The 20,546-nt window shown below is 53.3% G+C and overlaps 9 protein-coding genes across 9 annotated transcripts; 7 read left to right on the top strand and 2 right to left on the bottom strand.

The window, feature by feature from the left end:
* Position 1: 1 nt before the first annotated feature.
* Positions 2 to 3,575, top strand: BKA58DRAFT_457175 (meiosis protein SPO22/ZIP4 like-domain-containing protein; the record flags this gene model as incomplete). The annotated part of the gene is made up of 12 exons (XM_046174623.1): positions 2 to 62; positions 116 to 895; positions 948 to 1,021; positions 1,074 to 1,258; positions 1,312 to 1,347; positions 1,395 to 2,072; positions 2,119 to 2,210; positions 2,260 to 2,429; positions 2,476 to 2,610; positions 2,657 to 2,951; positions 3,000 to 3,178; positions 3,231 to 3,575. The coding sequence occupies 12 exons, from the start codon at positions 2 to 4 to the stop codon at positions 3,573 to 3,575; spliced, it is 3,030 nt and encodes a 1,009-aa protein (XP_046024825.1).
* Positions 3,576 to 4,271: 696 nt separating this feature from the next.
* Positions 4,272 to 5,542, top strand: BKA58DRAFT_316033 (uncharacterized protein; the record flags this gene model as incomplete). Its single annotated transcript, XM_046167554.1, has 3 exons — positions 4,272 to 4,526; positions 4,577 to 5,310; positions 5,374 to 5,542. 3 exons carry the CDS (start codon positions 4,272 to 4,274, stop codon positions 5,540 to 5,542), a joined length of 1,158 nt encoding a protein of 385 aa, XP_046024824.1.
* A 507-nt stretch (positions 5,543 to 6,049) lies between these two features.
* On the top strand, positions 6,050 to 6,824 carry BKA58DRAFT_168519 (uncharacterized protein). The gene is made up of 2 exons (XM_046165126.1): positions 6,050 to 6,277; positions 6,336 to 6,824. The coding sequence occupies exons 1-2, from the start codon at positions 6,146 to 6,148 to the stop codon at positions 6,693 to 6,695; spliced, it is 492 nt and encodes a 163-aa protein (XP_046024823.1). The 5' UTR covers positions 6,050 to 6,145; the 3' UTR covers positions 6,696 to 6,824.
* BKA58DRAFT_168095 (uncharacterized protein) lies at positions 6,825 to 9,255 on the top strand. Its single transcript, XM_046165121.1, has 3 exons — positions 6,825 to 7,418; positions 7,557 to 7,702; positions 7,754 to 9,255. Exons 1-3 carry the CDS (start codon positions 6,953 to 6,955, stop codon positions 9,158 to 9,160), a joined length of 2,019 nt encoding a protein of 672 aa, XP_046024822.1. The 5' UTR covers positions 6,825 to 6,952; the 3' UTR covers positions 9,161 to 9,255.
* Positions 9,256 to 9,774: 519 nt separating this feature from the next.
* On the bottom strand, positions 9,775 to 11,035 carry BKA58DRAFT_168142 (uncharacterized protein). Its single transcript, XM_046165124.1, has 3 exons — positions 10,728 to 11,035; positions 10,490 to 10,592; positions 9,775 to 10,436 (listed from the first exon to the last, which is right to left on the bottom strand). The coding sequence occupies exons 2-3, from the start codon at positions 10,590 to 10,592 to the stop codon at positions 9,904 to 9,906; spliced, it is 636 nt and encodes a 211-aa protein (XP_046024821.1). The 5' UTR covers positions 10,728 to 11,035; the 3' UTR covers positions 9,775 to 9,903.
* Positions 11,036 to 12,551: 1,516 nt separating this feature from the next.
* On the bottom strand, positions 12,552 to 13,776 carry BKA58DRAFT_168119 (acyl-protein thioesterase 1). The gene is made up of 4 exons (XM_046165123.1): positions 13,481 to 13,776; positions 13,345 to 13,435; positions 12,867 to 13,291; positions 12,552 to 12,819 (listed from the first exon to the last, which is right to left on the bottom strand). The coding sequence occupies exons 1-4, from the start codon at positions 13,573 to 13,575 to the stop codon at positions 12,723 to 12,725; spliced, it is 708 nt and encodes a 235-aa protein (XP_046024820.1). The 5' UTR covers positions 13,576 to 13,776; the 3' UTR covers positions 12,552 to 12,722.
* BKA58DRAFT_429231 (base excision DNA repair protein) lies at positions 13,634 to 15,879 on the top strand. Its single transcript, XM_046173033.1, has one exon. It carries the CDS (start codon positions 13,978 to 13,980, stop codon positions 15,553 to 15,555), a length of 1,578 nt encoding a protein of 525 aa, XP_046024819.1. The 5' UTR covers positions 13,634 to 13,977; the 3' UTR covers positions 15,556 to 15,879.
* Positions 15,880 to 15,958: 79 nt separating this feature from the next.
* BKA58DRAFT_168088 (Alpha/Beta hydrolase protein) lies at positions 15,959 to 18,923 on the top strand. Its single transcript, XM_046165120.1, has 2 exons — positions 15,959 to 16,424; positions 16,479 to 18,923. The coding sequence occupies exons 1-2, from the start codon at positions 16,333 to 16,335 to the stop codon at positions 18,682 to 18,684; spliced, it is 2,298 nt and encodes a 765-aa protein (XP_046024818.1). The 5' UTR covers positions 15,959 to 16,332; the 3' UTR covers positions 18,685 to 18,923.
* Positions 18,924 to 19,117: 194 nt separating this feature from the next.
* Positions 19,118 to 20,341, top strand: BKA58DRAFT_469069 (uncharacterized protein; the record flags this gene model as incomplete). Its single annotated transcript, XM_046175135.1, has 2 exons — positions 19,118 to 19,636; positions 19,685 to 20,341. The coding sequence occupies 2 exons, from the start codon at positions 19,118 to 19,120 to the stop codon at positions 20,093 to 20,095; spliced, it is 930 nt and encodes a 309-aa protein (XP_046024817.1). The 3' UTR covers positions 20,096 to 20,341.
* Positions 20,342 to 20,546: the final 205 nt, after the last annotated feature.

Below are 20,546 nucleotides of genomic sequence, written 5' to 3'. Positions count from 1 at the left end.
CATGCCGCCCGCGCAATCAGCAGCCAAACTGGAGCGTGAGAAGAAATTGAAGGCGGTTCTTAGTGAGTGCCATTGCTCGCTCCTGTCCCACGCATGACACTCACTTTCCCACCAGCATTCGCCTCAACGCTCAGCAAACGCATTGAAGCTGGCCACCATGCGACGATCGTTGGTGAGCTTCAAGCGCAAATCCTTGGACTACCACTCAAAACCTCGACTGCCGTCACTGCAAGGCAAGACGAACTCGACAAGCTGGGAACTGAGCTTTGGAACCAGGCTACGCGCTTGCGACGCGACACATCCGTCGTCAATAATCGGCCGAAGGATTCAGCAGCAAACAAGACCGACATAGTACCTTTCCTCCGCGCGTTCGCTTTTCTGCTACTGGACTCAGCTGGTGGTCGCGGACCAAACAACGCGCGCCAACGCAAGAGCTGCATCCGTCTTATGAAGGTCGCGCTGAAAGCAGCAAGAGTATGCATCGAGGCGAACGAGCTGAGTATCGCGACGGATCTACTTAAGCTCGCTGCTGAGTATGAAGGCGTTCTGAGTAAGGGGACCGACGGCAGGCCTGAGAAGGACACCGAGCTCGCAGATGGCCTGCGCGAGCAGTACTTCGCTGTACGAATGACCTTGTCGTGGCGTCAAGATCAGATAGGCATGGCAGAGCACATGTTCGAGAAGTGCAAGCAAATTGGGAAGAGCTTTACCTCTGCCATCACTGAGCAGCTTGCCGATCTGCTATATGAGATTGGGAAGGCTATGTTGGCGAAGCGCGACTACGAAGTTGCTACGAGATGGCTAGAGCGCGCATTCGATGTTCTTGGGGAGCAGGACCTGGACATGCTTACCCCGGAGATTGGCGAGCTGAGACTCTGTATTATGCAAAGTCTCGGTACGCATACCCAGTTGACATGGCGATGAATATCTGGCTAATTGAGTATCAGTCAAGGCATATATGAAGACCAAGACGCCCATCGCCGAAGAGAAGGCATGGCAGATGGTGAAGTTGATGGAGACTGTGGGTCTCATGAAGAAGCTGAATCGCTGTGACCGCAGACTGACACTCTCAGGACTTCGGCGATAAGATGATAGTCTCATTGCTGAAGATTGAGCTGCTGTCCGAAGCCGAGACCATGGAAACGTCCGAGTTCTATAACGGCAAGCTACTTGAATCTGGTCTCCATCACACACTAATTCCCTCAGTTCTTTTGCGGATGATACGCACCATCGTGCTGAACGATACGAACTTCAAAACGTATGCACCTTACCCGTTACGCTTTCTACTTCAGTCTGAGTAACACATTTTAGCATCATGCACTACATTCACAAGCTTAAAGATCACAGGTACACATAATCATACACGCCTACAGCGTCTCGCTGACCAATTCTAGCAACGTGACCGCCTGCAAAGTACTGGACGACCTGATCGATATCCGCCTCTTCCGAGAGGAAAACCAGTCCTGGATCGAGAAGGCAGTAATCACGCGTATCTGGATTGGCATCAACAACAGTCTTTCCGAAAATTCGCTTGAGCAACTCAAAGACCTCTTCGATACCGTGGCGCAGAACTCTAAAGTTTCGTTTTCTGCGCCTGCCACACATGCTGCGCAAACCCTCTTGTGGAAGAAGGTGGAGGCCGCGACCAGCCAGGAACGACACAACATCGCTGAGGCTTGGTGTCGAGCATGCCTTCATGACATCTTTGAGAAGGCTGGCGTTCAGAACAGAATCAAGGTTGCGAGGAAGATCATACAGTGCGCCTTGTCACGTCAAGATTACGAAGCTGCACGGGAAGTGCACGCCAAGATGTCTGAGAGTGGTAAAGACGACCCGGTGACTCGCTATCTCATGTACAAGGCAGGTCTGCGAGGCGGCGACGAGATCTTCGCCGCTGAATGTCTCGATTATGTCTGTCGGAGTTCCGCGAAAGACGCTACGCTCCTTTACGCTTGCGTCATGGAGGCTCAGAGTGTGGGGAGCAAAAGACAGGCTATCAATGCTCTCGAGAAAGTTCTGGAGAAGTACGAGCATAGTGCGCCGGCAGGGATACATCTCCCTGCGCTCTTACGGTACGTCGCTCACCCGAAGTGTTACGCGCCTCTAATATGTGACCAGGTCTACCGCACGTATGTTGGAGTCCGAGCTTACCAAAGACGGTAATATTGATACCGGTATCTTGGAACAGATATGCAACGTCTTCGAGGGAGGTAAGTAATGATGCACTTCCGGAGGAGGCGGTTTTACTGATCATCAAAGCATGTGTTCAAGCCAAAGCATCTCGTACCAGGCCGAGCACGCCAGCCAAGGAACTGTTCACAGCTGTGGAGTTCGAGTGGTTCTCTAAGAACGCTTACAACATGTCGCTGAAGTACTGCGCGGAGATGCCACCAGGACTCCTGGTCAGGTTGCTCGGCTGCTGCACTGAGGTGAGCTGAACGTCAAAGACGGAAGCAATACCGCTGACCCTTGTAGTTCATTAAGCTCCTCAAGGAGAAGACTCAACTAGATTCAGACGGCGATCTTTGCCTCCGGCTGGGATTCTGCGAGTTCCTCGCTGCTTGTACTTACACCACCCTGGCCCGCGCAGAGGACAACACCAAGCAAGGCGTGAGTCGCGCATCTCGCCAGAACGACCAGCATCTGACTACTACAGATTGGTTACTACCTCCAAGCCCATGAGCATAGCCAGAAGTTCCGATGCACCGTAGCAGAGAGCATTAGCAAACTTGGTGGCACCTCTCAAGACGACATCATGTCAAAATACTTCCAGATTGTTAAACTAGAGCTTGAAGCCGTCCTCAAGCTTGAGAGATGGGATGAGCTTGACGATCTTTTCGACCAGTGTTGGAAGTACAAGAACCCGGATCATTACGAGACTTTGGCGGACCTTGTTCTAGTCGTGCATGGCTGCATCGTTAAAGCGGGACTGGACGTCAAATATCAGAAGAGTAAGATCATTAATTGGCTCATTGGACATAGACTGACAAAATCGACAGAGGTGCTATCGGTCCTCCAGAAAATCATCAACCTGACTTGCCGCCAACCAGCAGGCCGCGACATCACGAAACTGGCACGCTGGCTTAGATGCATGTTCAGCCTTTCACTTGAGTACGACGAGGAAGTCAGTATCAAGTGCATTCAGCAGGTAACGCATCTCGCAGCGAAGCAGAAAAATGTGAGTTCTCCCACACCTTTGCATCCCCGATTATATTCCTAAGCCCATTCAGACCCTCCATCCTACCATCGCGACAGCCGGACTGGACACACCACCGCCATCTTCTGATTTCGCAACAAACGAAAATGCTGCAGACCTGACTGACGAGTGCATCAAGGAGATCAACCGCTACCCCCAAACCGAGCTCGAATGGCTCGCAAGCACCACTTTCAATCGCGCGGTGGACTTTTACTTGTCAGAAGACGACGTGAAAACTAGAAAATGGGCAGAACAGGCGTTCATTGTGGCGCAGTGGATCGACGATAAAGGTGCGATGCGAGATTTTCTGATGGACAGGTTCGCGAACTTGAAGTTTGGCGATGGCGAGGAGGAGTCGGCGGTGCAGCAAGCGGGCTGACAAGCGGCTGGTATCTTCCGAACTCGATCGTATCCAACGGGCGGCAGCATGCCAGGATAAGCACTTGACACGCTAAGAGGCATAGCGCGTCGCTGCATGTGTGGCTTTCACAACTGCATCCTCCACTGATAATCGTTAGCTAAAATTATATACGTAAGTCCTGAACTCTGCTCCGCAGATTACGCCACGAGAAGTGGGGCGAGATGCCGAGTGGCCGTGGGTTCCGCGCGGTCAGAACTTCGATGACCACGCATTTTCTTACGACAGCGCTGCGTAATGTCGGCGTCGGTGTCGCGGCGGTCGTACAGGAAAAGGGGAATGCTGAGTATGGAAAGTGAGTCGAAGGAAAGTCTACTCATCGGCGAGTCATCGGATCGATAAGTCAAAATCCCATAGTCAAATGTTGCTGGCCTGACTGCGACGCGCACGCGACATGTATCCACATTCGGACGTTTCTGACCCATGTATTCCTGGGGACGCAATCACAGCAAGGCTCGCACTGCACAGGCGTCGTCATGTTCCTTAACGCTTGTCAAGGATGACGCTGGCTACTCCCGCGGTTAGCAGCCTATACCTTCCACTGCTTCACAAAGCTGCCCACTATTTGCTTCCATTTGCTGGGTCGCATCGCATTGCTACCACTTCACCCTCACACCCGTCGCCTGTCACCTATCGCATTGCCTAGCCGACCACACAATGAGGTTCTTCTCGCGGCTGCACCTCTGTGCGGCTCTTGCCATTCTCATGATCTTGTACTTCGCCTGGGTCCATTCCGCCAACTTCGAAGACACCGTCCACACAGTATGGCGCGGTAACGCACATCGCATAGTAGTCTTCGGCAACGATTGGTCCGACACAGGAAGTTACCGCGTCTCTTCACCCGTGCTATCTGCAGTCGTAGCCCGCGACGCAGATCGAGGCGACCTATGGGTGGAAACCCTATGCAAAGAGGTTCGTCAGAGTCATGCCCTCATACAAAACCACACTCTAACACACTCCAGCTCGCATGCGACACCATTGACAACTTCGCCCACTCCAAGCCAGCCGCGGCTGCACACATCGGGTCGCTAGTCGACGCAGCCGTCCACACGGAGACGAAAGGCGCGGGAAACAACGAGACAACCTTGACGTCGTTTGACTTCAAGACACAAATGGAACAGTACGTCGCCTACGACAAGGGGCGACGAGTCATCCCCGAACGCTTGCGGAAAGGCGACGAATGGACTTTCTTCACCGTCTTCTTCGGCCTGTGGGATCTGCTCGAATACTCTACATTGGAGAAACCCGCGGCCATGTCCGCGGTGGACAAGAGCATCGACTCCCTCTTTCATAGTCTCGACATCCTGGCCGAACACGCAGCCCATCCGCCTAACGTCGTCATACCCAAAATGATCGACGCGTCTTTCCTCCCGCAATTCCAGTTAGAAAAGAAAGCCATGCGCGAAGCCGACTTTGCGGTGACTCAGCACCGAATGGTTTTCCTGTGGACGTACTGGAACACAGTCTTACAACGGACTGCTTCGGAATGGCAAAAAGGCAATATCTACATGCCCGTACCCAATGACCTCATCATGAACGAAGTCCGTGCCAAACAGTTACACTCGCGACAGATTTCTGATGCGACTGGTGTGGGGGCTCAGGCACCGCTTTTCGAACATGTTGATACGCCTTGTCTGGATGCTGTAAGGGGGAGTGGGTTGGTTAAATGCTCGGCCCCGACTGAGCACTTGTTCTGGTAAGCCACAGATATTACAAACGGCCTTTGTGGATGTTTCAAGCTAACAGGGTGATGTGATAGGGATAATATTCAGCTTAGTGGACCGGCTCACGAGCTTATTGGCAAGCATGCCGCAAACTTGGTACGCGGGAATCGGAGTATTAATGCTGTGCGTGAAAAGAGTGAGGAAGAGAAGAAGCAGGAAGAGGAGCGGAAGAAGTTTAACCTCAAGTTTCCTCCGGGGTATTAGCACGGCGTTGTTGAAGACAGTGTCTGGAACTTGGCCTGGCTGAGGAGAGCTTCCTGGTTCCCCGCGACACGGACACAGTAACCAGGGACAAACACGACGAGCAAGAAGGAGTGAGTTTTGACATCAAGTCTCCCCGGAGTACTACTGCAAGCCATTAAGAGGTGTCTGAGACCTCGCCGACAGAGCGAAAGATCCCTCGCGAATACTGGCACATGTTGCCAAAGACTGTCTGGAACTTAACCAAGGCTTCGCAGAACTTCGTAGGGCTTTCTGGTCCCCCGCGACACGGAGAAGATTGCGCCTCGCTATTAGGACGGCATCTCGCCGCGAGGCGCAGTATGACTGCATCGTTTCCGAGACCGAGCCGCAGTCATTGTTGTGAAAGAGGGTTCCGTGTTTTTGGCGAGTGAGCGGAAAAGGGGGAGGAAGGTGGAGGAAGGTGGTAGGAAGGCGGTGGGGTAGAGGGTGAAGTATCCTCTCTGGGGTCTCTTGCCTTCCTGTGTCGCGCTCGTCTTCTGATGCTTTGACTGTGAACATCACCAGCCGAGCGAGATGAGGTCACCGTCTACAGATCCACTGCCCAGCTGAGCCACAGCCGTTGTGATGCGGGAAGGTGTCGCGTTGTTGGCCGGGTGGGTGGGGGAGGCGGAGGGGAGGCGGCGGGGTGGAGGTGGATGTCTCCTCTTTCAGGTCTTTTGCCTTTCCGTGCTTCGCGCCTCTCTTCATGCTTTGACTGTAAGTACCATCAGTCGAACTGAGAGAGGTTTTGTACACGTTCACCGCTAAGCCACAGCCGTCGCAGGAAGAGAAGATGTTGCATTGTTGGCACCCCTTGCATATCCCGCACCCCAAAGTCCAATACCAGCGCGAGACAAGGCCAGGCCCCGGTGTAGTAGTGCAGGCCTTTGAACTTTCCTGTCGTCTTCGCGTTGATTTTGGTCAGCCACAGCTCGTTTTGTATCTCCCCAGTCGTTCTAGTGGTGGTGTAGCCGACCCTCAGAGCGAAGCGGCCGGGTGTGTGTTATTTGATCTCGAAATCATCGTGAGCACGCCAGGTCTGAGACAAAGCCCCGGCTCTTGTTTGCATAGATCGCACAGGAATGTACATGTCTCGCGGTTGGTGGAAGCTCGTCTTGGCACGCTCCCGAAGTAACGAGAACAAAGAAACCGCCAGCGCAGATCGGCTGCTTATGACTGGAACAATCATTTTACTGGATCACGGCGGCTACCATCGTCAAAGCGTCAAGCACCACCTCTAGCTACCGGATAATGCATTCAAAGATACGGAGACGTTGTTAATGGTTCGATTCCAACGCAGCTGTTTCCTCCCTTCGTGTCCCACCGAAGACAATGAACCGCGCCTTCTTCCATCGGAGTCATTAGATCAGCTGCGTCGCTAGAACTCTGAAAATGCTAGCCAGTCGAGTGTTGCCACCGATTGTTTGGACTTTGACTCCTTCTTCTCCCCATTCTCAGCCTGTCGCTACCTTCTCTCACGTGCCGAGGCGGTACGTCAAGACTACCATGCAGGTCGGCGATACTTCTCCAGTATCTCCGATGGACGAATCGAAGCCTTCTAGGAATTTGCGTAAGAGCAGTCGGATCAACGAGACGCTCCCAACTTCGACGTCCAATCCTACTGCCGAGCTTACTAAGAAGGATGAGCCGCAGGTCTCTCCTGCTATGTCGTCGCCAAGGGCGACAAGGAAGAGACCTTCGCCGCTGATTGAGATTGACGGGGTCGACGACTTGGTCAGCCCGACTGACGACAAACCTCCCCCAAGTGCTTCGTCTGTTACTGCTGGTGGCTCTCCAGACTTCTCGGGTCATGTTTGCTTGTGTCAGCCAGAGCCGAAAATACCGCGCCCACGAAATGGTAAGTCGATGCTGTGTTCCTTTGTCTCAGTACGTCACTTCCCTAATCGGGGTATTTGACTCGGATTTGAGTCAGAACAAAGACACTCATCATTGTTTGCGGCCGTTCTTGCGCAGCCTGCTGACCATTACCTTGCAGCTTTTATTCTTTATCGCCAGCATCACCAGCAGGCCATTACCGCCCGTAATCCAGGTCTCAATAATCCCGATATCTCAAAGATTATCGGTGAACAGTGGAAGGCTGAGGCCGAAGAGCAGAAGAAGGTTTGGCAAGACCTTGCGCAGGTCAGTAGCCCTTAGTGCCTCTCTCCATTGTCTTTGTTAACATGAGTTTAGGAAGAGAAGGCTAGGCACCAGGAACAATACCCCGACTATCGCTACCAACCGCGTCGTGTTGGCAAACCTGGATCGTCACCATTGAATCCTACTGGCCAGCATACGACAGTAGACAAATACCGTTGTCACAAGTGTGGTGGTCGCAGTCTCCGGACACCTACCAGTCCATTTCTCAACGCGTCTGGTACCCCGACTTTGCCGCCTCCTAACATCTCGGAAGGCCTCACGCCAACAACCCGTTACTTGCCCGTGATGAGTAACCTCAGCCTTGAGTCGCCCGGTCACCGCCGAGGTCCTGTTCCACCAAGCCTCAGTAACATTCAACTCACTCCGTCTATGCGTGGAGACACGATGATGTATAGCCCTCTGACGCCGAACAAGAAGCGCCGTTTCGACCAAGGGCCTCCGCCAACGGGTAACGGTCGTAGACCGGAGGCGTCGCATAATGGCCCAATTCAGCAATACGCTGTCTATCGACGCGAGTCTTTGCCGCCCATTCATGTGACGCCGCACAGTGCAACGATGCCTCCTCCGCGAACCCCTCGCGAGATGCGCCATCAGTCAATGGTTGAGCTAGGACCTCTGCAATCCGATGGCAGTCCCAAAAGCGTGGAAGAGGTACTTAGTGCTTTTCCATACCCCAACAAGATCAAACTCCTCGGACGGATAACGCCTCCCTATCAATACAAAGAGCCCGGTTCCTCCAGCCCATCCTACCATGCCAACCGCGGTGCCATCATCGCGATCGAAGGCGACGACCCAGCCGCCGTCAAAGAACTCACAGAATGGCTCAACGAATACCTCATCAAGCAGAAAGAATATGGCCCCCAAATCGCCGAGCCACCACAAGCCCCTACCGACAATGCCGATAAAGAAGTCACATTCGCAGACTACCTAGACCTAATCAAAGGATGGCACGCCAAGAGCAAGGAAATGATCAAATACATCACCACGCCACCCCCGTCCGCGGACACCCCGACTTCCAACAGCAGCGACACAATCGCCATATCCACAAAAGACACCAGCAAAGACTCCGTCACACCCCCCTCCTGTCCCTCTCCCTCCCTCTCCTCCACCAACCCCACCATCAAACCCGTAATCCTACTCCCAACCTTCCAGCTCGCCGCCTCCATCGCCTACGCCTCCCGCATCCCCATCCAAGACGCCTACAGTCCCACCGACCACTGGCAGTGGATGGCGACGCTGTGGCGCGGCACCGTAGGCCCCGATTTGACGCTGTATGTCAAGAGCTTTGATCCGAAGGAGGGGCAGGTGGGACTGAAACCGGAGATGGATGAGGGGGTTAGGTGTTTGAGTGTTTGGAAGGCGTGTGGGAGTGGAGGTAGGTTTGCGGACGCTGATTTGAGGAGGGTGGGGTTTGAGGTGGGTGAGTGGGTTAAGGGTTAGGGATAGGGATAGGGATGAAGGGGCGGGGGTGGTTTGGGTGGTTTGATGAGGGGGTTTTCTTCTTTCTTATTCTTCTTTCGGGGATTGGGCGTGTTTGGTGTGAGCGTCATGAGTCTGGCATGGTTTAGTGCTTATACGGTCTTTATACTGGGTTATGACTATAGAGATCAAGGCTTATAGATAGGGCAAATGATATGTAACTTGATGCACGAGACTATCACTATCACGTCTACTCCAGCATACGCTAATACTGTCTTTGACATACAGGTCACCTCTTCATTATTATATGTAGTTTGCAACATGGTCTCTTTCTGCCAATCCTTCATTATGTCTGGAGCCACCTCGAAACTCGGGTCGCATGAGAAAAGAACTCTACGGATCAAACCAAACATCTCTATCATCCTGCCACCGAGCTTTGTCTTTCTTCCTCTCCATCGTGCTTTGGCATTGTTGGGTGGTGCGACGGGTGGTTTGGAGTGTGTTTGATGGGGGTGCTGTGGGGGTGTGGATGGGGTTGCTTTGGGCGCGTGTTCGGTCTGTGAAGCGTTTGGTGAATAGTTCCGTGCATGGCATGATGTGGAATTCGAATACGCGTGTGAAAAGGACGTCGACGTAATGTCGTCCACTCGGACAAAAATGATGTGTAGTTCTCATGTCTTTTCATTGTCCCAAAGACTCTTATATTCGTTACTCTATTCTACCCCCGACCTCTGTACTCCAACCCCATGTTGATATCCAACATCTTAGTTGCACTTTCCCCACTTGCTCTGGCACCAGTTGGCCTTTCCGCAGAAGTCCTCACCCGTGCCGCAGAAGTTAGATCCAGAGCAGCAAAGTCCGTTACCACACTTCTTGTTGACAATAGGACCGCAAGTCTCGCCAGCACCAGAAGTACCCTTAGGGGCAGTAGGCTCAGCAGGCGCCTTCTGGTTGTCACACTTTCCGAAGCCAGCCTGGCAGCCGTCGCCACAGTAGAGGTTCTGGTCCTGGATATCGTTCTTGGGGCCGCAGTGACCGGCGGACGAGCAGCAGCGGTAGAAGTAGCCGTTGGCTCCGGCGCCGGGGCAGGTGACGCCGCCTTGGGCGTGGCCGCAGACGTCGATCTCGGGGACAGCGGTGGGGAAGGTGGTTGCGGGTGAGGTGGCTTGCTTGGTTGCGGAGGTCTTCATCGTGGTTGCGGTGGGCTTGCAAGATGAGGAGGCGCCGGAGAAGGGGTGCATGCAGTTCTTTGCGTCGCAGTGGGCGGCGGTGGTTCCGCACCAGCCGTACTGGGAGCCTGTGATATATCGTTAGCAAAAGTTTGGAGATACGAGGATATCGCAGACTTACAGCACTCGTTGGCAGCGCACTTGGCGTTTCCATTTTGAGGTCCGCAGTTACCAGCAAAGGCAACCGAGACCAGCGAGAGGAGGGCGAAGGCAGAGAAGCGCATCTTGATTATGATTATTCTATCTCGAAATAATTGGCGTATAGAAGCGAGTGGACTGTCGAAACAATAGCGAGTCGACGAAAAGTAGTAAAGTAGGACAAGCAACCTTGATGATAGATAGTGAAGGAACAAACCCACAGTAGCAGCAGCTCAGCTCTTTAACAACAGCCCCTCTCGTATTGACCCATGTCCCACGCACCCAATAAACACCGCCCGCCCTACGGCGCTCGTACATCTCCACATGGACTGACGCTGTCCGCGAGCCTTAGGCCCGCACTACAAGAGCACCAGCGCTGAGGCGCATGTCAAATACGGCCGCTCGTGCCTGAACGCACGGATGCGACATCCTCCCAAAGCGTGCAGGTTCGGAAATTTACCAATGGCAAGTTTCGGCCAGACTGATCGGGAAGGCCGGCATCTCACTCACACGAGGTTGGACGGCTTGGGCTGATGACTACATCGTGATTGCGGGTTCGCTTTGTTGATCGTTATGTCGCGGTAGATCTACCGAGATCGACGCCGAACGACAGCGTCATGGAAACCCAATTCTCGTTAACCGTTGAACGCGACAAAAAGTTCACTTTCATGAGCGAACCAGACGGCGGGTTGGGAAGATTTGCGACGAGTGGGAACCGACAAGGGAATCAGCCCTAAGAAATCAAGCATCTCGCTAAATGCTGACTAGCTGGGCTGGACTCGACGCGACCCCTGACTCTTTCTCCTTTGCCGTGGTACAAAGCTTTGAGGCGTGAGCTTAGTAGCCAGGCGAGTCCCAGCTGGAATGTTGGACAGTCCGTACGAATGGCCAGCCCGTGCAATCCACATCATGCCCGTTGGTAGTGTGTGACGTTGTTGGACGCCTGATTGGGACGGTGGCCGAGTGTCGCTGGTAGCGAGCTCCAAATATAGCTATCGATAGGAGCTGCATCGAGACGTAGTTGGAGAAGCTCGGCATAAGGAAAAAGCAGAGTTGCTGGGCTCAGGTGAGCAATGCGGTGCTTGGTAGTCTCCTAAGATGGATTGGAGAGTGCGCGCGTCATTGAATACGCGCGGCAGGAGCGCACGAGATGCATGTCACGACGAAAGTGGAACTATAACTTGGGGTTGTGGTAATAGTTGTTGAAGGCGCATCGTAGCCGAGGCCTAGGAGCCGCATTTCGAAGGAGGTAATAGTCATCGCGCATGTATGCAGGCAGACGTCTGCAAGTCTCTCCAGCAATAAAACCTACTTACACACCAAGCGAGGAGTGATGTCAATGCCCTCCACGCCGTGCAATGCCAAATAAAATGAATTTCACCTTTCGCACACGCGTCCTTCTGCTTTTAAAGTTCTTCGACGGTGGTACATTCCAGCGCACATCCCCTTCCAAAAACTCAACCCAGCATCTCCATCTTGGCCCCCAACGCCATGCCTCAACCTCCCTCCCTTTCTTCCCCCTTACCCAAAACCCAGCAAAAAAGAAGGTATTTTCCGACACCGGGAATCTGGTCAACTGTTAGAACCACGCTTCGAAGTCATGTTACTGTGATGCAACTTACCGAACCCGGGCCTTGCCGGCACTGTACAGTGAACTGACTCTGCGAGATGAGAGCGGCAAATCCTAGCCACTAGACCATATCGGACTTTGATGGAGGGCTGGAGAGATAGAGGGGATATGTTGGTGGTGGGTGGTGTTGTGGTGGTGATGGGTGGGGCGAGGGGGAAGAAATTTTGCAAACTTCACACACAGGGAAGGAGCTAGTGGGATGGGCAGGTGGATGTGACTGGAAAATGTTGATTGTGGAGTACATGTTTGGTATCGTTGGTATATGCTACGAGATTACGCTGAGGTGGTAACGAAATGCCTGATCAGAGTATATGACTATGACTGAGCTCACCAAGAACTTCGAGGACGCGCCTGTGAGTCAAGACCATGCGGACATGCCTCAGTTCATGTATACATCGAGTCCAAACCATTCTACCATATGTCCCCAATCATTATATGTAGCTCAATGCCCGTGCCAGTCCGTCTCATCATGCGGCCTTAGTATAGCATCACGCTTGTACGACGCAAACCAAGCAATGGCCAGTGTAATCATAAGCACCAGAGTTGTCGTCGCTTCGGTCGACATGATCGGGGAAGGATGAGAGAGTCAGAGCTCTGACTTGTCGCCGAGAGCAGGTATTTGCTGGTTGAGGTAGGACTCGAGGTGATCGATCTCATCTGGGTCGGCGGAATGCACCAGGTTCCTGCGCATTGTCAGTAATACGTTCATACTTGCACCCTCGTGACGTACTTGTAAGTCCTGAAGTCGACCTTGAACCCGTGCTTCTCGAGCTCGTCCGCGCTCAGCTTGCCCCACTTGTGCGCAACCACTTGGTCGGCGTCGCCGTGGCCCATGAAGATGGGCGTCTTCTGGTTGGGGTTCTCAGTCGGAATCATGTCTTTGATCTTCTTCTGCAGTAGCAGGTAGCAGCTCAGGCCAAAGATACCTCCGAGCTGTTCTTTGTAAGTCACACCGGACAGCAGCGACATGGCACCTCCTTGCGAGAAGCCTCCAACGACTACGCGGTTCGCGGGTATGCCTTTTGCGACTTCTTGGTCGATAAGGGAGTGGAAGTATTTTTGGGATTCGACGATGCCCTTTTCGTCTTCGTCCCGGTCATCTAGCGTGCTGAGCGACTTGATGTCGTACCATCCTGGCATGCTCATGCCCATGTTCTGTGTCGCGTATCAGCGATATGCCGTGTTTGCGCCCGTATTGGTCAACGAACCAGCGTGATTGGAATGTTTGGCGCATTAGGGAAGATGAAGGAGACCTCCTCGAACTTGCTGCGCCTGCGCCAGTTCTCCGCGAGGAATATCCTACGCTGGTTAGTATCTTGCATCCATGGTGTTGAGTCTCCTTACCAGCCAGCCCCGCTGTCACCCAGTCCATGTGCCACGATGACAGTGGCCGTGTGTCGCTTGAGTGCAGGAACAACCAACGGCGCCTTGTGAGCCATGATGAGTTTGGTCTAGAGTATCCTGAGAGAGATCGATAGAACGTGGGGTAGCTCTGATCAGAGGTGACGGACTCCCGACAAAGTGGACCTCGGCGCGTCCTCGTCATGCGCGCTAAGGCAGGGACAAGGGCCAAAGCTCCAATCATCGTCATCGACGTCATGATACCTGCCTTCGCCATTCACGCGTAGTTTCCCCTTTCCGGTCGCTCACCCTTCACTTTTCGAGGTTTGCAGCTCACGAGATACCTCAAGTGATCCTTTTTCATCACCCATCTCCAATTCGTTTGCCCAGCACGTCTCCTCACCATCGCATTCAAACTTCCTTATAAGCGACTGCTGGCTTTGCGCCCAAGCCTCTTGACGATCGAATCGAATCGAATTGACATCTCCACTATACCCAGCATGGCACGAGCAACCAGGAGCTCCGCCAGGGCCGAAGCCGTGCAAGCGCCAGCCATTGACCAGGAACCAGTACAGTTGTCGAGTCCACCGACTACCCCAGAGGCGCGCAATGGACGAAAGAGGAAAGCAGTCAAGGTCGAGGACTCGCCAGATGCGACTTCCAAGAAAGCACCCGTCACATCGAAGACCAACAAACGCGTCAAGAAGTCGGCGGTGAAGCAGGAAGACATCAACGAACTCCCACACAACCTTGGTGCGATTCCCAGTCTTCCCACCAAGAGCGAGGAAGACGAAAGCAAGCCTTCAGCAAAGAAGCCGAGGAAGTCTGCAAAGACAGCTAAACCGAAGAAAGAGGAAGTCGATGACCTCGTTGCCAAAGCGACTGCCACCACCGATCCGTCGCCAAAGAAGAAGAGTAAGGCCAAGACTGGTGGCTATGGCCTTACTCCCGGTCAGACACCATACCCAAACTACCCTCATCCTACAGCCGAAGAATGCGAAGAGGTTACGCGTCTCCTTTCGAAAGTCCACGGCAAGGTCGAAGCTCCCAAGACCATCCCCGCGCCTTCTCTTGAAGTCTCTGGTTGTGGAGAGGTACCGTCTGTCCTCGATGCCCTCATTCGAACGCGCCTTTCGGCAGCAACATCCGGCGCCAACTCTTCTCGCGCATTCGCCGGTCTCGTTGCAAAGTTTGGCATTCTGCAAGAAGGCGTTGGAAAAGGCAGCGTAGACTGGAATAAAGTGCGACAAGCAGACCAGAAGGAGATCTTCGAGGCGATTAAGAGTGGCGGACTCGCAGATGTGAAGAGCAAAGACATCAAGAAGATCCTACAAATGGTCTGGGAAGAAAACCAGGCGCGACGTGAAGAGCTGCTATCTTCGTCAGACAAAGCCCCAGGCTCCGCGAACGAAGCAGAAGCCGAGAAACACGCAGAGGTTGAGAAGGCAGATGAGAACATCGTCTCACTCGACCATCTCCACCTCCTCTCCAACGACGACGCCTTCAATGCACTGACAAAGTACCCCGGCATCGGCCCCAAAACTGCATCCTGCGTCCTCCTCTTCTGCCTCCAACGCCCCTCCTTCGCCGTCGACACCCACGTCTTCCGTCTCTGCAAATGGCTCGGCTGGGTACCTCCTCCCGGCGACCCTGCAGGCCTTGCTCCCGGCGCAAAAGGTACCTTCGCAGGCGCAAACCGCAACTCAACATACGCGCACTGCGAAGTCAGAGTGCCGGACCACCTCAAGTACCCGCTTCACCAACTGCTTATCAAACACGGAAAGAGCTGTCCTAGGTGTCGTGCTATAACAGGTGAGAGTAGCGAGGGTTGGGATGAGGGTTGTCCGATTGATCATCTTGTTCAAAGGACTGGTGGGAGGAAGGATGGTGGGGGTAGTCCTGTCAAGGGTGCTGGAGGTAGTGCGAAGAAGGCGAAGAGCAAGAAGAAGGTTGTGGAGGAGTATGAGAGTGATGCGGTGAGTAGTGGGTTGAGCGATGCTGAGAGCGAGGTGTTGAGCGATGTGATTAGTGATGCGGAGGTGGAGGAGTCAGAGGAAGAAGCCGAAGCATCTGAGTGAAGGAGGTGAGTGGAATTTTCGGTATAGTAGGGTGTTTATTTCGGTATATGACGGTTAGGCTAGGAGGTCGCCAGGTCTTTTCTTCACATGTATACTATTTTCTTATATGTCTTCATATTTAACACATCATATTCTATCCTAGCAATCCTTCCGCTATAGCTTGTTCCCGCCAGTCATCACACCAAACACTCAAGACCACCATCTCTTTCATCGAATATGACAGCACATGGCATGGTCGCAAGGAATCATATAAAATTCTCACAAAGAGAACGTGACAAGGCGGTGCAGTAACGTTGTCCTGCGGCTGAGGCGGATAACGTTAGCGCGGCTAGGCTCCTCGGGGTGAACAGCAACAAAGCCGAGAAGATGTCATAGCGCGGCTTTCACATGATGGCAGCGCACGCACGCTTCCTCCACAAACCTGTCACATGCCTGACGCTCGCCCAACCACACAGCCTCAAACCAGCTAATGCGCCGTCGCTTGTCGACGGCTTGAACGGCTATGGCTGTAGTCATGGACAAACCACGCAGGACGGCTGACCTAGCCTTTGCCCATTACCACGCCTTTCCCCGTTACCCCAGACGGATCCACACCGGGTTAGACATTGCGACGTGACATTCACATGCTTACGAATTGCAACACACACATTACCGACATCGTAAGCCCTGCGACACCACGTGGAGATCCGACTTGACGCCTTTCATGACGCACAAAAGACCTGCGACTGCATTCACTGGGTTCGATAAAGCTGTTTGTGCTGGGAGAGAGGTACAGTCATGATAGATCATGTATTAGGGCGGCCGTCGGTGCAGTTCAGGAAGATACAAGTGCTGGCTGTAGTGTCATTTTGGTCGTTTTACCTCTACAGGTAAGCAAACATCTAGTCTTACAACCACATCATTATATACTAATAACCACGCAGAGGCGACCGCCATGGCCCACCAATCCTCCGCCGCGTATCCGCCCTCCTCTCCAGGAAACTCACCGTCTGGCAATCGGTCCTTATAACACTCCTCTACCTCTACGTCGCCCGCAACTTCGGCAAGCTCGTTGGTCTGGAGTGTCCCGAGCCCCTCGCAAGCCTGTACTCGCGATCATACTTCCGTGCGACATGGGTTACGACTGCGCTGGACGCAGGCTTCTGGTCTGCTATGCGGATAAAACGGAAAGGTGTGAGGGATCTGCTGTCGATTGTCTTCAGCATATACTACATGATATGTGCTGAGCAGGCGGATGAGAAAGTCAGGAAGATTAGAGCAACGCTCACCGTGGACCATCTGCGCGTGGCGTGGAACAAGGGGACGACACCATATCTGGGTGCGCTGACGAGCATGATGCGACCGAGACTGATGGTGTATCCGCCGCGCCAGATTCGTATACCACGACCGAGAGCTAGTTCGTATAAGGAACCGGTGACGGGATGGTTGTACTTCAATGGTCCGCGGAGTGCATTGAAGAAGCAGGACAAAGTTGTCCTGGATATCCCTGGTGGTGGTTTTGTTGCTATGAACCCGAGGAATCACGACGACAAGCTCATGGGCTGGGCTGGTAAGACGGGCTTGCCTGTTTTAAGTCTGGACTACAAGAAGGCGCCTGAACACCCGTACCCGTATGCTTTGAACGAGTGCTACGATGTCTATCACATGATTGTCGCGTCGCGAGGAACTTGTATGGGCTTGTCGGGAGAAGCAGAGCCCAAGGTCGTCGTCTCGGGTGATTCAGCTGGTGGAAACTTGGCTGTGGCCATGATACTCATGATACTGCAGAGTGGTTCCACCGAGACGCGGAGATGGCAGGGCGAATCCCCTATACCACCTCCGATCGGCGTGGTATTGATCTACCCAGCGCTGGACATGAACATTGGCAATTGGATGACGGACGAGCAAATGGCTCTCATTCGTGATCGACGAGTGAGGAAGACAAATCGACCCATTCTAAGACATAAGAGCGACGACTACCGACAACTTGCACCAAATACACCGTATGGCTCTGATGACTCGGATAGTGAGGACGAGCGCACCAAAGTGAGCATGGTCAATGGAACTATGCCCAAAACCAACGGCGGCGACATCACGTCCCCCCAGACCATGATCAAACTTTCCGCCGCACACACAGGCCAAGACAGCAGCACCGCTACACTCCAGCAGCCTCCCAGCCAGAAATCAAGTCTCCCACCCACACCACTCGCAACTCAACCTCCCACTCCCGGTGCCGCTGCCGCTACCCTCCCTGCACCACCCGCCACAGCCATCAAAACCCGCCTCGCAATGTCCAGCATGATATCTTACTTCAACGACCGCATTCTCACCCCCGAAATGATGCGCGCCATGATCATTCTCTACATCGGCCCGCACCACCGCCCCGATTTTAGCACAGACTACCTCCTCTCCCCGCTCCTCGCTCCGGAATCCCTCCTAGCAAAGTTCCCACGCACGTGGATGTTGACAGGGGAGCGCGACCCCTTGGTCGATGACACTGTCATCTTCGCCGGGCGGCTGAGACAGGCTAAACGCGCGGAATGGGTCGCAGCGAAAGAGTTGGGGTTAGATTGGGCACGAGGCAGTTTCAACGAGGAAAGTGTGGTCGTGGATCTGGTACCTGGTATAAGCCATGGTTTCCTCCAATTCGTCGGCGTATTCCCCGAAGGCTGGAAGTATATTTTCAAATGCGGAAAATGGATTACCGAAGCTTTTGAAGAGATGGATGGGAAGAGGTATGGATACGATGCCGAGACTCCAGGATACACGCCTGCGACTACCACAGCAACAGGCATGAGGGGAAGAGAAGGAGGCGATTACTTTGGCACAATAGGCCTCGCAGATGCTATTGACGGACTCACAAGTACGAAATTTACAAGGAGGAGACATCACCGTAGGAGTGGGACGGTGAGTTCAGCGGATGAGGATAGGCCGTTGGAGATGACGGTTTTGGGGAAGGGAAGGAGGAGTCCGCAGAAAGACGGGGGTGATGGTGTGGCTGGTGCGAGGGGGGCAGCAAGGGAGAGAGGCAGGATGAAGAGCGATAGGGGGAGGAGGAAGAGTCTGGTTAGTTTGGCTAGTGAAGATGATTTGTTGGGGAGGAGGATGAAGAGTTTGACTGGGGGGTTGGGGGGTGATGGGGGGATTTGATGTGGGTAACGAGTATATACATCGTTTGATTTGCGTGGGTAGATTTTGAATGGAAGATTATTACATGAGGGTGGTGAGCTGTTGTGTATCTTGTTGTGTGCTAACTCGCGATAAGGGCACAGTAACATCAAAAGCAAGGATGTATGACAGCTACCCGATCATGTGAAAAGGCTCAAATTCTGCATCTAATCAGATAGCTGTTCGTCAAGCACAGCATTTTCGGTAATTCGTCGACAAGTCACACGAGCGTTACGAAACGTCCATTCTTTGTTCCACAACACGCTTTTCGATACTTCAAGGTCCTCTCCCCTGGCCGCATTCGGATCAACATAGCCTTAGCTTTTTACCTCGCCGTTCGGCCTGGTAACTCGCGTTCGGTCCTGACTACCTTACATCAACCAGTGGAGAGCGGGTTCCTTCCGTTAACGCCACCATGACGACTGCTCATATGCATTCCAGCTCTACACGGCCGCTTCAGCCTAAATCGAAAGACGACCACGTTTCTAAGCGGCAAGTCGACTCGATCATGTCGCAAGTCGGATCTCCAATGGAACAAACTTCATCCGACACCATCGAATACGTGAACACGTCAGTGTTTACAGCACCCTCCGCCCCTCCCTCGACGCTGGTAATCGTCTCCACGGTGACGCCGACTGGTGCCGGTGAAAATCCTTCTATCGTTACAGTTATCAGGACGTTCACACCTCTAGAGCTACCTGATCTGCCATCCGACACCAGCTCAATTACTTCGTCAGTAGCTTCTGAGCTGGTACCTGTCAGCTCAACTACAAAATCATTGGCATCGAGCACGAGAAGTAGCGACAGTGCATCAGCCTCACACTCGTCAGACGACGACGTGTCGTCAGCGTTCTACCGGGACGACGGTAGCGGCACTGCACGAACAGCAGACATAATAGCCAGCATAGCTATTGGGCTCCTGGCCATCGGCTTTGTCGGGGGGTAATTCTTCAGGCGGCGAAGAATACGCACGAGAGGGAAGCCTACGAGCACCAAGAATGACGACGAGATCGGAAGAGACACAGACGGAGACGCAGAAATACCCGAGCTCGAAACAATGGAGCTGCCGCAGGAACTTCCAGAAGACCGTCCAACGCGAGCGCAAGAGTCGAATACTACACGATCATCCAAGTACGCGACGGATGCATCCCATGAGCTCACGGCCGACTCTGCGACGGCTGAGCTGTTGAATGGGCAAGGCGAACATACACCACTAGTGACCAAACACGACCCGCAACGACCCGCTGCTGGAATAATGGAGACGACGAACAATACACTGTCATCGAATGTTGAAGCTCAACGGAGAAGAGAGGTGGAATGGCCGGAGATGGAGGAGGAGAGAATACGGAAGCGGCGGGAGTTGCTTGCAGCGCAAGGTGGCGCGAACAGCTGATGAAACAGGCACAGCAGAATCTATCCTTCTTCGACTTTGAAGGAACAATGATCATGAAACAATAGCATACATATACTCGTCCATGTCTCAAAACCAGAACATCCCAAATGTTACCGCCTGCCGAAGCGTCGCACCGAGTCAAAAGCAACCAACGAATTCCTGCGACCCAAACTGCGACCTCTATACTCACCACTCTACAGCATGCATTGGAATGACGATAATGCCCTGATTGTACCGGTACACAAGATATTCTCGTCGAATGAGAAGTTGGTCCTTTATTGCAGTCTTGCTCGCTTGACTGTGCCGCAAACACTCTCTCCGCGTTTGATTCGACGGAACGTCACACGACCTGTGCGGAAGGGCCGATGCATAGCTTTCGGCGTGTATGGAGGTGGGTACTCTTGTATCTTTGACCTATCGCATAGAAGACATGTTTGTGACGATGTCCAGC

This window comes from Alternaria rosae (assembly GCF_020736505.1).
Source record: "Alternaria rosae strain MPI-PUGE-AT-0040 chromosome Unknown BKA58scaffold_5, whole genome shotgun sequence".
NCBI lineage: Eukaryota > Fungi > Ascomycota > Dothideomycetes > Pleosporales > Pleosporaceae > Alternaria > Alternaria rosae.
Note: the sequence above shows the minus strand (reverse complement) of the source record. Positions and strands in the feature narration are given on the sequence as shown.